At 44.3% G+C, this 17,010-nt stretch overlaps 1 protein-coding gene across 1 annotated transcript in view; it reads left to right on the plus strand.

The window, feature by feature from the left end:
- The first annotated feature begins 12,176 nt into the window (after positions 1 to 12,176).
- The window catches only part of Pten (phosphatase and tensin homolog), a 69,167-nt gene continuing 64,333 nt past the window's right edge, over positions 12,177 to 17,010 (plus strand). The window contains exon 1 of the mRNA XM_021151179.2: positions 12,177 to 13,285. Within this exon, the coding sequence (XP_021006838.1) occupies positions 13,207 to 13,285 (79 nt within the window). The 5' untranslated portion in view covers positions 12,177 to 13,206. The remainder of the gene's footprint in view (positions 13,286 to 17,010) is intronic.

Below are 17,010 nucleotides of genomic sequence, written 5' to 3' on the forward strand. Positions count from 1 at the left end.
CCTTTCCTCTCTTTTGCTTTTTTTTTGATAGAATTTCATGTATCCCAGGCTAGCCTAGAACTCACTACATAGCCACAGATGACTTTGAACTTCTTATTTTTCTGCCTTCATTTCCCAAGAGCTAGGACTACAGGTATGAGTCACCACACAGAGCTATATTCTGCTATATGTACTAATGCATATTTTATTTTTTAATTTTTAAAAACATTTTAAAAATTATTTTTAATTATGTGTTTGTGTGCAGGTGCTTGAAGAGGCCAGAAGTGTCAGATCCCCTGGAGCTGGAGTTATAGCAGTTATGAGCTGCCTGATGTGGGTTTAGGGGATTGGACTTGTTAGCATCCTCTGGAAGAGCTGTATGCACTCTTAACCACTGAGCCATCTCTCCAGCACCTTTACTTTTTCACTATTTCAAATGACATATGTAAAAATCCTCATACAGTGTGAATTTTTGCACATGTATGAAAGTTTTGCTAGAATACGTGTCTAAACTTTTTGTAGCTTACCTCACAAAACATATTTCTAACACATTTTAGAGTCAGAATTAAAGAAAAATTAAGTTCGAATTAAATTAGAAGTAGCTTGGCAGTGATGGAGCATTTGGAGGCAGAGGCAGGTGGATCTCTGTGAGTTCAAGGCCAGCCTGGTCTATAGAGCAAGTTCCAGGGTAGTCAAGGCTACACAGAGAAACCCTGTCTCAAAACAAGCAAACAGGGCTTGAGAGATGGGCTTGTAGTTAAGAGCACTAACTGTATTTCCAAAGGTCCTGAGTTTGATTCCTAGCAACCTTTTGGTGGCTCACAGCCACCTCTAATGGGATCTGATAATCTTTTTTTTGGCATACAGGCACCCATGCAGACAGAGTACTCACACATAAAACAAAAAACCCACACACAAATAAAAATTTAAAGAAAAACATTTAAAGGTGTTTGTTTGTTTTTAGAATTATTTATCTCTGTGTGGGTCTGTGTATCCCAATTCAGGTGCCTGTGGGGGCCCAGAGGCTCTGTTTTTGTTGGAGCTGGAGTTGTAGGCAGCTGTGAGCTACCCTGAGTGCCTTCAGGGACCCTAAGTCAAGTCATGCACTTGTTTTGTTTTGAGACAGGGTTTCTCTGTGTAGCCCTGGTTGTCCTGGAACTCACTCTATAGACCAGGTTGGCCTCGAACTGAGAAATCTGTCTGCCTTTGCCTCCCAAGTGCTGGGATTAAAGGCATGTGCCACCACTGCCCGGCTATTTGTTTCTTTAAATGTGTCTTCTATATTAAGGAAGAAAGATGGCCCAATAGTTCACTTATACTGTGCTCCAAAGCTCAAATGCTTTAAGGTCCTTCTCTGTTCTTTGTATTCTGCAAAGCAAACAGATGTCTGGTGTATTCTGCAGTCTTGGAGAACTAGGGTCAAGATTTCTTGGCCTAATTTATATCAAGCCAAGGATGATGTCAAAGGAGATCGATATTGTAGCAAAAAATGTTTTTTTTTGGTTTGCACATTTGTGGATATAGTTGAAAAAAACAGTACATTTCTAAAGTAGCATATAAAATAAATGTATGTCAATTTTTTTTCAAAATTAGTATAATGCCTTTTGTTTTTGTTTTGTTTGTTTTTTGTTTTTCGAGACAGGGTTTCTCTGTGTAGCCCTGGCTGTCCTGGAACTCACTCTGTACTCGAAGTCAGAAATCTGCCTGCCTCTGCCTCCCATATAATGCCTTTTGTAAGACAAGAGAGTTTGATCAAGACAGAGAAAGTTTAGCTGGAATGTGCTGACCCATACCTGTAATCCCAGTGCAAATGAAAGAGGACCATGAAACCAAAGTCAGCCTGGGCTACACAGCAAGGCCCTGTCTCAGAAGGATAATGAACAGATTTAGAAATTTTAATCTGTCAAATTAAATTATAGGAAAAGATGATCAGTTAATAGCTAAGTTGACCAGTTAATACTCAATATTGTAAAATGCATAGGACTTGAAATGCAGACAATCTTGTATCTTACAATCAACAAGACCTCAAGAACACATTAATGGTTTTTGTTTTAAAGATTTATTTATTTATTATATATAAGTACACTGTAGCTGTCTTCAGACACACCAGAAGAGCACATCAGATCTCATTACAAATGGTTGTGAGCCACCATGTGGTTGCTGGGAATTGAACTCAGGACCTCTGGAAGAGCAGTCAGTGCTCTTAACCACTGAGCCATCTCTCCAGCCCCCCATTAATGTTAATACAAAAAAGTTGTTAATCATGTTAATACTATTAGGTGACGAAGACCCTCAACAGAGAACTGTCTTTTTACTGTATTTAGAAAAGACAGAATTTCCAAGTTGAATTTGACAACACTAGGCCTTTCTATAGTGTTCTTTCTGAGATTGTTAGCAGTCACAATTACTATGTGACTCAGTTACTATGGGACTTTTGTAAAGGTACAAACTTACTTTATGGATTCTGACACATTGTTTTAATAAAAGACAAGACAGCTTGGCGTGGTGGCGCAGGCCTTTAATCCCAGCACTTGAGAGGCAGAGGCAGGTGGATTTCTGAGTTCGAGGCCAGCCTGGTCTACAAAGTGAGTTCCAGGACAGCCAGGGCTATATAGAGAAACCCTGTCTCGAAAAACCAACCAACAAACCAACCAAACAAACAAAAGACAAGACAAAGAACCACCCGAATTGGAAAAGGGCTACAGCTCTTTTCAGGTGTTATTTAGTGTAACCATGGAACTCAATAGTGGTCTATGACTAGGTTCCAAGGTCAAGTTCAATAAAATTAACCATACCAGCATTTGGGAGGCAGAGGCAGGTGTATCTCTGAGTTCAAGACCAGCCTGGTCTACAGAGTAAGTTCCAGGGCAGCCAGGGCTACATAGAGAAACACTGTCTCAAAAAACAAAAACAAAATCAATCAACCAAACAAACAAACAAACAAACAAACAATATTCTCTTGATGACAGGAAAATCAAAGGGCACCAAACAACAGCATAATGATGTCTTGAAACAGAAGGATGAAAAAGAGAAAAATGTAGGCATGAGTATTTGAGAAAGAAAGGTGGGGGGGGGGCGGCGGACATCACATAGGAAAGTGGAGGTGTAGAAGAAAAAGAAGACCAATGAAAGGTCTAACGGCAATTTCTTCTAGCCTTCTCTTGCAAATTTTCTCCATATGTGTACTCAAGTTTTGTTGCTTGTTTTTGAGACAAGGCCTCATTATGCAGGCCTGGCTCTGTTCTAGAACTCACTCAGGTAGACCTAGCTGGCCTAGAACTCAAAGATGCATTTGCCTCTGCCCCACTGAGAGGGAGATTCAAGGTGCCACTATGTACTGATATTTGTACACAATAGAAGAGAAGAACTGTAAAGAATCAAAATGGAAAACAAAAACAAAAAAACCCAAAAACCCCAAAAGATCTGTTTCTAGGGAAGAGGAATGGGGAGCCACTGGAAACTTTTACCCACATGCATGTAGTATTTAAATAAAAGCCTTAGTATTGTATTGTGAGATTTGGGTTCGGGGGTGGGACTAAAAAGATAACGGTCATAAATATTCATGGAAAAAGGGGGGTAGGGGAAACAGGCCAATACCATCCTACCCCAGCAAGGCAGGCCTGCTGTAAACTGAGCTCAAACTGGGCTGCCTGAGATTGTTGAGCTCTTTGGAGCATCGCTGGCAGCATTTTACTGACTCCTCAGCAGGTGGCAGCGTTCCCTTTGTTCTTTGGTGAAGTTTGGCGGTTTCTTCCTAAGATTTCCTTTGCACGTCCGTTCCTTTTCTTCTCTCTTCAGCCCCCCACGGAATGCATGAGCCGTCTTCATACATTGGAAAAAAATACTTTTCCCAAGGACCGTAGGGCTGAGGGCAATTCACATTTGCAGGTTTGATTTTTGTTTTTGTTTTTGTTTTTTTTTTCCGAGACAGGGTTTCTCTGTGTAGCCCTGGCTGTCCTGGAACTCACTGTAGACCAGGCTGGTCTCGAACTCAGAAATCCGCCTGCCTCTGCTTCCCGAGTGCTGGGATTAAAGGTGTGCGCCACCACTACCCGGCTCTCGCAGGTTTGATTCTTAAGGGCCTCATCCTTAAAACTAACTTCAGGCTTAACTTGTTAGATAACACATGTTACATCTCACCCCCATGTTCTGTGTCCTCTAGGACTAGAATGCCATGAAAAGCCATCTCTAATTAAATTTCCCCATGTTAACTTGCTCAGGTTTATTTAAAAGCTGGGGTTTTGCCTCCCCCCGCCCCCCTTTTTTTTTCTTTTTACTAAATTGGTATTTGAAGCTGGCCGGTGGTGGCACATGCCTTTAATCCTAGCACTTGGGAGGCAGAGACAGGTGGATTTCTGAGTTCGAGGCCAGCCTGGTCTACAGAGTGAGTTCTAGGACAGCCAGGACTATACAGAGAAACCCTGTCTCGAGAAACAAAAACAAAACAACAATAACAACACCCAATCAAACAAAAATTGGTATTTGGAAACTTCCCACACTCACTCGTAGGATCTGTCATTGACTCTTGTGTAATAGGGGCACGTTATACCACTGGTCCTAGTTTCTTTGCTTGTACAATGCAGTTGGTGGATGAAGGGATCCTTGTAATTTCTTTCTCATCTTCCATCTTTATATCACAGAGCTGTCTGCCACCATGTAGGATGGAAAGAGTCTGTGGTGCTGTAAAAATACAATTATTTCTAGAGGGAAAGAAAACGTTTTGAACAGAACATTGTTAAGTAATACAAAGAGTGAAAAACCTAATTGAAGCAGTTGATAGAGAAGAGATGATATTTGGAGTAAGACAGAGCTTGTATAGCACACACAGCATCCCTGTAGCACACAGCATTTCTGTAGCACACAGCATCCCTGTAGCACACAGCATTTCTGTAGCACACAGCATCCCTGTAGCACACNAGCATTTCTGTAGCACACAGCATCCCTGTAGCACACAGCATTTCTGTAGCACACAGCATCCCTGTAGCACACAGCATTTCTGTAGCACACAGCATTTCTGTAGCATACAGCATCCCTGTAGCATACAGCATCTTTCCCAAATATCATGTATGGTAGTTACTGCACAAACCTTTCTCAAGTTCTAGAGATTTCTTAGTGATCTCATTTATTTAAAATGAAATTAGAGGGGCTGGAGAGATAGCTCAGCAGTTAAGAGCACTGACTGTTCTTCCAAAGGTCCTGAGTTCAAATCCCAGCAACCATATGATGGTTCACAACCATCAGTATAGCTACCATGTACTCGTAGTATACATGGTGGCTCACAACCATTCGTAAAGAGATCTGACACCCTCTTCTAGTGTGCGTTTGAAGACAGCTACAGGGTACTTAGATATAATAATAAATAAATCTTTAAAAAAATGAAATTAGAGTCAATCTTCCTCTCTGGTTAACTAATATTCTTTTTATAATAAACATTAGAATTCTATTAGGATATATATATGCATATATGTATACATATATGTATATACATATATGTGTGTATTTATATGTGTATATATATATATAAAATTTATTTTGTGGTAGCTATTCCTGCTTTTCAACTCAACTATATCTGGAATGAACTACAATCAAGAATTGGAGGGCGGGCTGGTGAGATGCTCAGTGGGTAAGAGCACCCGACTGCTCTTCCGAAGGTCCAGAGTTCAAATCCCAGCAACCACATGGTGGCTCACAACCATCCTAAAAAGATCTGACACCCTCTTCTGGGGTGTCTGAAGACAGCTACAGTGTACTTACATATAACAAATAAATAAATCTTAAAAAAAAATAAATTCCCTTCAGATATATAGAGACATTCCATACATCCTGTGACTCTAGAGAACCCTGACATACATATATACATATATGTATGAAAAGAAAAAAAAATGATCAGTTTAGAGAACCTTCTATGACTGCTGGGGAGTGGTGGTGCACGCCTTTAATCCCAGCAGAGGCAGGTGGATTTCTGAGTTCGAGGCCAGCCTGGTCTACAGAGTGAGTTCCAGGACAGCCAGGGCTACACAGAGAAACCCTGTCTCGAAAAATAAATGAAGAGACATCATTCTCTCTGAAATGCTCTCCCTTCCTTTTCACACTTTTGTTTGCTCAGATATTTTCTGTGTGTTTGGATGAACTATTTATCTATGTTTTAATTTTATTTCACTGAATTTTAATGACTACTTTGAGAAATATACTAACCCGAGTGTAAAATTAAGCAACATATTAAGAAGTGGTCAGATTGAGGAACAAAAAAAAAAAAAAAAAAAAAAACAACTGAAAATATCCAATGGCTCATTGTTTTGTCGACAGACAGTGACGGTTCTTCAATGACAGTAATTCTCGGCACACTTGAACTGAGAAAAGGACTATGGAAAGGTATGATTTTAGGAAGAGAATTCCTATCATTGTGGAATGTGGCCACCAATACCCGTTTCTCCATCCTCTAAATGCATGCAGCCTCCTGGATGTGGAGGCAGGAGACTCAGAAGTTCAAGATCACTGTCCAGTACAGTGAGTTCAAGGTCAGCCTGGAATATATAAGAACTTGACTCTAAAACAAACATGAGCTTTTCAAGAAAATTTGGCGGTAGAGGGTGGAGGGGGAAGCTGGAGAGATGACTCAGTGGCTAGGAGCACAGACTGTTCTTCCAGAGGTCCTGAGTTCAATTCCCAGCAACCACATGATGTCTCACAATCATCTGTAATGGGATCTGATGCACTCTTCTGGTGTGTCTGAAGATAGCTACTGTGTACTTACATACATAAAATAAATAAATAAAATCTTAAAAAAAAAGAGTAAAGAAAAGAAAGAAAATATAGGAGCCCAAGAGAGTGTCTCTTTCGCTTTCAAGAGTCTTAGTGTAAGAAATGGCATTGGGGTGAACTATATCATATGCCCTTGAAATATATGCCCAGATGGCTGCCTAAGGACAAACTGCTCCTATGCTTTTTGTGATAGCCAAGTTATGGGCTCAGCTTTGGAGCAACCACATGAAGACAGGAGAGGCCTCACTCATTTTGGCTACTCCAACTGATTTCCTTGACAGGTAGGTGAAACTACCTTGGACATTGCAGAGTCAGCCAAACTCACAGCTGAATAGACCATGTCTGTCCCTCGATCACATCTGTGGGGAAAAGAATTGCTCCGCCATACCCTTTCCTGAGAACTGTGGGAAAACAATGATGGTCTCTTCAAGTCACTGGATTTTACTGTGATTTGTTGTGAAGCAATAGGTAATTGAGTTAGTTATCAAAGCACCAGCACGGTTAACTTGTCTTGGTGTGCTGTGAAGAGGTTGCAACAGCCCAAGGATTCAAGTTCCCAAAGCTGACTCATCATAATGAATGTGGACCCAGTTGGCCAGTCATTGCTCTATGCATAAGGCTTAACCGAAGGAGCGCCTAACAATCACAAGCGTTTGTTGAATGAATGAATCATTATAAGAATGGCGATAAGGACCCCATCAGCAGGAGGTTAATTTAAGCATATTTGGTCTGCTTTCTTTTCCAAAAAGGTACTCCTTCCTCCAAAGTAGTTGATAATCTAGAAGTACTGTCCGTCTTGATTTCCTATCAATGGCCCTCCTAAACCTAGACACACATTTAGTTTCTTTTATTAGAAGTATTAAAACAGCAAACTATGTTCTTTTGGGCTAGAACTGAAGTTAAGACTGAAGTAGAAGATCCAGCAGTCAAAGTGAACAGAAATAAAATTGTTTGGTGTGTTTCCCCGAGTGACAATGAGTGACAATTTCTGCGTACCACAGACACAGCAGAGGTCTGGTCCGCTCCAGGACGCCCAGTTCACTCTCCACTTGTCTGAGGCTGATGATTTCATACAGAATAGCTCTTGAGACAGGAAAGGTGGCAGAGTACCATTTGCAAAAGCTTTGGGAGAGGTTTAGGCTATGAGAAGCTTATAGACAGGCTTTTTTTTTTTTTTTTTAAGATTTATTTATTATATGTAAGTACACTGTAGCTGTCTTCAGACAGCTCCAGAAGAGGATGTTAGATCTAGTTACAGATGGTTGTGAGTTACCATGTCATTGCTGGGATTTGAACTCAGGACCTTTGGAAGAACAGTCAGTGCTCTTAACCGCTGAACCATCTCACCAACCCTTAGACAGGCATTTGAAATTTTCTCTTGGAATACAGGAATTGCAGGACTCACAGAGGTGCCTTCTGGAGATAGCATGAGCAAGTGGTGTTTGAAAGAGCAATTGTGGGGTGGTAAGATGGCTCCACGGGTAAAGGTGTGTGCCATCAAACCTGACAACCCGTGTTGGATCCCCAGAAGCTATGGGGTGAAAGCAGAGGACAGACTCTTGCAAGTTGTCCCCTGATGTGCACAAATGTGCCAGGACCTGTGCACATGCACCCTCATGAGCTTGCACAAACAACAGATAGATGTAAATTAAAAATAAAAAGTAAAAGGAGAAATAACAGAATAAATAAGAGGAAAGCTTTCAGAGCTGTAGAAGAACAGGGCAGTTTAAATTCAAAGCCAAGTGTGCTAGCTAATCCATTATATATCTTGAAAATGCTTTTTTTTTTATAAAAATAGAGAAGCTTGCTTAAAAATTAAAGTGCTAGACTAAGCGCTCTTGTTGAGGGGTCAGAGATGTGGGGAAGGAGAAAGGCACTACAGCAGCGGCACGCTCACACACGAGATGCTTTTGCACAGAGCCTACAACAGCACATCAACTATTTATATTATCTACATCCCGTTCTTGGTGTCCCACTTATCAAGGGAAAGAATTTTCTTCGGACATCTTTTGCATGTAGTAACAATAGAGTTCTGGAATCAGCTGTTGGAAACTATAATTAAAGCTGGTTTATCATACTCCCTAATTATTCTATATAGTCAGTCTCCCTAGAGCTTTACATAATTCTCCCTTTGTTATAAGCTCTGTTTCTCCCTTGAGTGTTTTAAATCCAGACAGGTGAGGAAATGAAGCACTTGGAAACCAGTGTATTGTAATATCTGTACAGCCAATCATGTAAATATATATATATATATATATTATATATATATATATATTATATATATATATATATAAAATTGCTATATGGACTTTTTCCCTCCTGCCCTCTCACATCTTTTGAGTGGAGTAAAGATGCGAAAAACTCCAAAAAATTTTAAAAGGCTGCACAGAAACATATTTAATGCCGGGAAAGGAAGTAGGGGCTTATTGGCTTATTTAGAAACTCCCAACAAGGCCTGATGCTGTCAGCGTGGCTAGCTGACGTCAGAGAGGCCCACACACCTGCCAACACCGCGTGTCTGTTCATTCACCACTGCAGAGCAGCCGAGCGAAGCAGCTAGCTGGCTTTTGGCTTTCTTGCCTCACTTGGTGGTGCTTGTGGGCTGGGGTCGCGTTTCAGCACTTCAGCGCTGGGATGCGCCTCCTTGTGCTCTATGGAGTGATGCTCTGGAAACAGAAACGGATCCTTTTTTCCTCCAGCCAGGCATCAGGAAGCTTAGGGATGAATGCCTTTCTTTTTCTTTTAGAGGAAGATTTCCGAGCTTCTTAGCCGCTCAGAGTAATGTCACGCAAGATGCCTCCAGGGAAGAGGCAAAAGAGGGTGATGCTAGTAACAGGGACTCTGGGGACAGGAACGAATGTGGGCCATTTCCCCTTTTCAACCTACTTCTCTTGATGTAACTTCAACCTTATTTTTCCCCACCCAGCAGTAGTAGACACTCTGCTGAGCACCACTTAGGTTTTTGCTGTGCATCTCAGCTAACACTTTGACACTGGGGATTCTGTGTAAACTAGATCTCCATCTTAGATTAGGCTGTGTGAACCAAATTAATTTACATCGTTAGAAACCAAATAGAGGCCTCTCAGCTATTGTTTTCAGATTGCTTTCATTGGTCATCCCTGCCCTCCCTCAACTGACCAGAACCTTGCCCCAAAACAGCCTGTAATAAACATCAACGCTGGCTTAGCTTGGGCTGCTAACTCCGGTGGAGAGATCTTTAGAGGATGTATCTAAATGCAATGTTTGAGTAGCTTCAGAGAGCTCTAATAGAACTGTAAATATCCCCGGTTTAATTAGCAGTCCTGCAGTTAGGTAATGGCCCATAGCTCTCTGAGCCGAGCCTCTTGAGGTTTCTAGACTTCAGGAGCTGCCTGCAACTATGCTGTGTGGACCTATGAAATTTTCCTTCTCCTGTACTCTAACCCCCCCAGCTAGCCTTTCCTAGACATCTACTCGCAATTATTGCAAATCCATAACTGACTACTATCCTCCAGATTTCTAAAATGACCCAGTGTTTCAGCTTAGGTCTCAACTCAGAGATACTTTAGGGCTCAGATTGGCATCCTGAGAATTAAGTCCCCTGGGAAAAGAACAATAAGGAAGAAAACCCTACCTACATTGGAGTTGATGTCATTTTTTTTTTTCCCTCCAAGCTCAAGGTGATCGCTTGCTTTATGGCTGGTTGGTGGGGGAGGAGGGACTGTACGCTAGTTATCAGCATTTCTGAACCAGCTCTCTCAACCGCGACAGGTCAGCCAATCCCGGCAGTAAGCTTTTACTTGACAGGTTTGTTCTGGGCTGACAGCCATTGACTAGGTGCTCAGATAAGTCACTTGGCTGAGTCTACGGTAGGTGGGGCGCGCTCACCAGTTCAGGGGCAGTGACTGGAAGTTTGTTGCAACATCGGTAAGCCCAACCAGCCAGCAGCAACAGGAGATACCCTTTTGCCCCGCGAGTACAGATCTAGAAAGGGTTCACCTCATTAAGCGAAGGAGATGCGTCAATTCCCCCTCCGCCCCGCGCCTCCCCCTAGGGCCCGGCCTCTTCTCCCACGGTTGGGAACGCGCGGTGTGGGCAGATTCAGAACAGAAGTCTCGTGTCCCGGCCTTCTGGCTAGCTCTATGGGTTACAAGCAAAAGGGAGGAACAGCTTGGGGACTCTCCGCGTCAGTGTGCACAAACCGGCGGCGGCCAGCAGAGAGGGGTGGCGGGGGCACGTGCTTGGATGTGGCTGCTTGTGTAACCAGCTCCCCAGGCGCTTGGCCCCGACAGCGCTCCTGAGGACAGCTCGTGGATGCTATTCTCTGCTCCGATCCGGCAAGAGAGGGGTCCAGCAGACCACACGGGAGAAGGAGGCGGGGACGATCACCTAATAGAGCAGAGGGGACCAAGCTCCTGCCCCAGGAGCACACAGATAGGGGAATGGGAATTTGGAAAGTTCCCCAACTAGGACCACACGTGACCTCCTCCTGAAAGTAGTTCCGACCGCGGCTCATGTATCCTTCCACCTCGCCTTTGAGCCCTCCCAGGCCTGCTCGCCCCGCCCACTCGCTGGCTGCAGCTTCCGACCGTCCCATACTCCACACCCGGGCTCAGTAACCGGGTCCTCGAACATGCACGGTCCGACAGGGTCAGAACCTGGCCATCGCGATCCAATTCTGCCGGGTTTTCATAGCGGCCACGAAGGGGGGGGGGGGAAGTGTTAGCTCTTTGAAGACCGAGCTTGGCTGTGATCCGGTGGATCCACCGCTGCGGGGAGCTGCGGGTCTCATCACCCGGCGGTGGAGGGGTGTGTGTGAGGTGCACTCTATTCACGGAGATCCACTTTGTCCAACCAGGGGTGTCCTTTGGGCCCTGGAAACTCAGGGGAGATGGGAATGTACACGCCCCGTATGCACAATCATCATGCTTGGCTGGGAGCGTTCATCTTTCGGGCAAATGAACCCAGCTGCCTGGGAAGCAAGAGGCGGGGCAGGGAACCGGAGCCCGATGAGGTGACCCACGCGGGAGACACAATAGGGGGTTGTTCTTTGTGCAAAGACTGACACCTTGAGGACACCGTGAGGGGGAGAGGTGTGTTATCTAGGTAAAGACTGTCGCCGACAAATCCTAGCGAAGCACTGCAATCTGACCACAGCGCAGGGCAGGGAATGAAAGCCGTTCGGAAGAAACGCAGGGACAGACGCAGGAAGGATGATCCTGCCCCTGAGGCTCCCGGAGCACCGACCAAGGCGGTCAGCTAGTACGATCCACCTGTGAGCGGTCAGCGATTGTGCTCAGCGCACCCTCACTCGGCCCCAGCCTGCTGTACCTTTGCCGGGTCTCTCTGCGCTGAGGCCAAAGCCGGCGCAGCTCCTGGAGCGAGGCACGGCCACACTGGGCATGCTCCGCGGCGCTCCCCGCCCCTGTCCAGCCGACGCCCCGCCCCTCCCCGCCCCGCCCCGCCCCCGGCTCGGCGCCCGCCTCCCGCCCGCCCCCCGCCTCCCCTCCGGCTTTCGGAGGCGCCCGGCTCTCCCGGCGGGGCGGCGGAGGGGGCGGGCTGGCCGGCGCACGGTGATGTGGCGGGACTCTTTGTGCACTGCGGCAGGATACGCGCTTGGGCGTCGGGACGCGGCTGCGCTCAGCTCTCTCCTCTCGGAAGCTGCAGCCATGATGGAAGTTTGAGAGTTGAGCCGCTGTGAGGCCAGGCCCGGCGCAGGCGAGGGAGATGAGAGACGGCGGCGGCCGCGGCCCAGAGCCCCTCTCAGCGCCTGTGAGCAGCCGCGGGGGCAGCGCCCTCGGGGAGCCGGCCGGGCGGCGGCGGCGGCAGCGGCGGCGGGCCTCGCCTCCTCGTCGTCTGTTCTAACCGGGCAGCTTCTGAGCAGCTTCGGAGAGAGACGGTGGAAGAAGCCGTGGGCTCGAGCGGGAGCCGGCGCAGGCTCGGCGGCTGCACCTCCCGCTCCTGGAGCGGGGGGGAGAAGCGGCGGCGGCGGCGGCGGCGGCGGCGGCCGCGGCTCCGGGGAGGGGGTCGGAGTCGCCTGTCACCATTGCCAGGGCTGGGAACGCCGGAGAGTTGCTCTCTCCCCTTCTCCTGCCTCCAACACGGCGGCGGCGGCGGCGGCACGTCCAGGGACCCGGGCCGGTGTTAAGCCTCCCGTCCGCCGCCGCCGCACCCCCCCTGGCCCGGGCTCCGGAGGCCGCCGGAGGAGGCAGCCGCTGCGAGGATTATCCGTCTTCTTCTCCCCATTCCGCTGCCTCGGCTGCCAGGCCTCTGGCTGCTGAGGAGAAGCAGGCCCAGTCGCTGCAACCATCCAGCAGCCGCCGCAGCAGCCATTACCCGGCTGCGGTCCAGGGCCAAGCGGCAGCAGAGCGAGGGGCATCAGCGACCGCCAAGTCCAGAGCCATTTCCATCCTGCAGAAGAAGCCTCGCCACCAGCAGCTTCTGCCATCTCTCTCCTCCTTTTTCTTCAGCCACAGGCTCCCAGACATGACAGCCATCATCAAAGAGATCGTTAGCAGAAACAAAAGGAGATATCAAGAGGATGGATTCGACTTAGACTTGACCTGTATCCATTTCTGCGGCTGTTCCTCTTTGCTTTTCTGTCACTCTGATAACGTGGGAGTAGACGGATGCGAAAATTTTCTGTAGTTGGGGTGACTATAACGTTTAATTCTGGTCGCATTTCTAGATCGTGCATATTGTGTCTCTTCCAGTGTATTCAACCTAGGGAGTGTTCGGCTAGACGGAACTCATGCCTCCTTGCAAGTGTCAAGGCACGGATTGGTTTCTTGTCGAGCTCTGTGGTCTCTTCTTAAAATCTATTGTCCGTTAATGCAGAGTACTGTACACTGGATTAGCGAGCTCGTCAATCCAGCCTTCTAAATGAACTAAAAAAAAAAAAAAAAATTAGACGCTTTGGGTTGTGCATATTTCGATTAGATCGTGACTTAGGCCCTAGATCTAGGGTGTAGATGAGATTAAAATGAAAGTCCGTGCTGCACGTAGGCATGTTGCCTCAGAATCTTGCAGTGATTGTTTTTAGTTTCCTGGGTTGCATTGGAAGATTTTTTTCTGAAATGTGACTTGTGGACTGATTTGCATAACTTTATAAGCATAGTCATCGTCAGCATAGACCGTGCACATTTGAGGGTAGAAGTAGTTTTGTGTGTTTAAACCGACGTAATTACAAATTTGGAGCCTGCATTTGGAAGTTTTGTAGTTTAAAATCAATAGTGCCAGAATATATATCATTGGAGCTTTTAATAGAACTTTGTTAAATTAGACTTTCTTTCCTGATGAGGTGTAGGATAGGATATGCAATTTGCATTTCAGTGGTATGTTCCATTCATTTGACCTCGCCACACAGGATAGAATGGAGATCGAATAGTTTTTGATCCCACATGATGATGTCTGTGTGAGTCCAGGGATGCTTGCTGTGTGTGGCAAATGACTGCAGAGGTTAAACTCAGTTCTCACATGAAATTTAAGTAGTAGCGTGAATTTGCTGCTCATATTTTTTGTTTCAGGTGCTCTGACCCGTTGGCTTATCAGTGGGTTTTAGCCTGATTTGTGCAGAACGTCAAGTATAATTTAGCCCGCTAATATCCAGACAAACTGGCAGGAATGGATCACTGGCTCCAGATTGTAGGTATGCTAGCTCTCTGCATGCAGTAATTTACTGAGTCAGCTTGTTGAATAAGACAGAAACCCAAGAATTTTAACGTTGTATAGTTCTGATTGTCTAAAAGTTAGGCCTTTGTACTTCAAAAGTTCGTGGTTTAAAGCATTTATCTTTGCAGTTTCAGGTATGGTGCTGTTATGATCAGGGGTAGGAAAGAGAGCCCTCCTCTTTTGCAGATTGGGAAGTGTTGACAGAAATTGAGAGCTTTGGGGAGGCCAGTGTGCAAGGTGTGCGAAAACACAAGTTGCAGGTCTGAAGTGACTGAGCCTTTAAATGACTGGGCCTTTTGGTACAACCCAAAATTTTGTTATGTGACTTGTAGCAGGGAACAGTATTTAGTTAAAATTATGTAATTTCATAATTGATGGTAAGGTATTCTTTGTAAAAATTATTTTTTAGTTAATATTAGTAGACATTTTCTTAAGGTGGAATGGCAGCAGCAACTTGCCTATACATGTCCTGCTAATAGAGCATTATGGAGAACTTTGTTTATTAATTAATTTATTTTTTGAAGAAAAAATTTCATTTGGAAGAGGTTTGATGGGTGACATTAATGGCATATAAAATGCATAGCTAATTTTGATTGAGTTTTTTGTTCTGACATGAAGATGAAACTCACTGAAGAGCTAGCTTCACACAGGCTAATTTTCTTTCAAGCTAAAAATACAGTTTGAAAGGAATCTTTAATTTCCGAGTTTGCATTAATTGAGAAGCTTTACTCAGGATGAACCTGACCCTTCCACAAGATAATTGGAGAGCATTCTGAGTTGTCACTTGCTTCAAGGCCGTTTACTGTTGGTGTGAATTAATGTTAATAATCTTGATCGAGAAGGAATTAAGTCAGGTATCTATTTAATTAAAAAAAAAAAACATTCAAAGAAAAGTCTAGCATGCCTGGTGGGCAGACTTCTTGTAGAGTCCAAAGTACACTTCTGCTTTGCTTTGCTTTCCCCAAAGGACTTCAAGATTATTTTATAATTTTTTTTTTTTTTGTATGAGCAGTGACGTGATTGCAGTTCCTTATTTGATTTCATAGAGCATGGGCTTCTGTACGTGCAATTTATGTGGCTTAAGAAATCCAAAGCTATCCCTTTAGTTATGGTATGCATAGAAAGCGGCATCAAATACTGCATCAAATGACTAATAACACTTAATTTCTAGAGCTGTGGTTTGATGGAGCCAAATGTTGATGTGAGAACGAGTCAGGAGGGGAAAAAGTCAGCGAACCTTGCTCTTCTGAGAGGTGTGCTCCCCTTAGTTCTGATAAGCTAGAGAGAGGGCTTGCTTGGTTCCTCATCAGGGTTTTCTGTGTTTGGGGCAGGGATTAAAATGGTCATTGAAGATTTGTGCTGGTCAGTGTTGGCAATGAGGTTGGCCAAGTTAAATTCCATTATGAAAGTAGTAAGTTGAATATTTTCATTTGCTGAAGGCACAATTGAACTACTGTAGGAATTTGTTGGTTGGAAATTATTATTTTTTAATATATAAAACTCCGAAGTCTTTTTTTAAAAAAAAAAGATTTATTTATTTTTATTTATACAAGCACACTGTAGCTCTCTTCAGATACAAAAGAAGAGGGCATCAGATCCCATTGCAGATGGCTGTGAGCCACCATGTGGTTGCTGGGAATTGAACTCAGGACCTCTGGAAGAGCAGTCAGTGCTTTTAACAACTGAGCCCTATCTCTCCAGCCCAGGAAATTTTTCTTAACGTCTGGAAAGTCGGCTGAATGTGAGACAGCAAGAGTTAATGATTTTAAAGCACAGAGAAGGTTCAGGCTTCTGGTACAGCTTTTTTGTTTGGTATATTTACTTTTCAGATACTGACCACAGGAATATTAGTACCTTGTCGAGAGAATAGTGATTATTGATATTAGCTGCTTTGTTAAAGGCAAGTGATTGTTGCAAGTAATTATGGTTTTTCTTTTTAAGTGACTCTACAAACTTCATCTTGCCTTTTTCATAGTCATTTGTGTCTTTCCTGAAAAACACAACTGTATAATAAGTTGCAAATTTCATTTTTCCTAAAACTTAAGAGGAGTAAAGTGCATCGAAAGGAGTAATTTTCAGTTATGTATAATTCAATATAAGGAAAAGAAATTTTATTACTGTCAATTTTAGAAGTTTACACAGCAGTAGAGATGTAGACTGAGATTCCTTATAACGTATTGAATAAAGATTAAATGATTCAAGTTAAATATGATGAATATAATCTAGTTATCTCTAGACATAGATTTAGAAAGTGGGGATTCATGCCCTTTAAAAATCTTTATTTTAGCCGGGTGGTGGTGGCGCATGCCTTTAATCCCAGAACTCGGGAGGCAGAGACAGGTGGATTTCTGAGTTCCAGGCCAGCCTGGTCTACAAAGTGAGTTCCAGGACAGTCAGGGCTACACAGAGAAACCCTGTCTCGGGGAAAAAAAAATCTTTATTTTAGTAACAGGAAAAAGGCAGATAGTGTATTTTCATTTTTTTGTGTGGAACATTATGTCTAATTTATCATAATTATATAGAATATATACCTAAGTATTATGAAATAGCTTACCTTCTGGAAATGAATTCAATTCTTATTTTCAAATGTTACAACATGAGATTTTTTTTTTTTTTCTG

The sequence above is a fragment of the Mus caroli genome, chromosome 19, assembly GCF_900094665.2.
Source record: "Mus caroli chromosome 19, CAROLI_EIJ_v1.1, whole genome shotgun sequence".
NCBI lineage: Eukaryota > Metazoa > Chordata > Mammalia > Rodentia > Muridae > Mus > Mus caroli.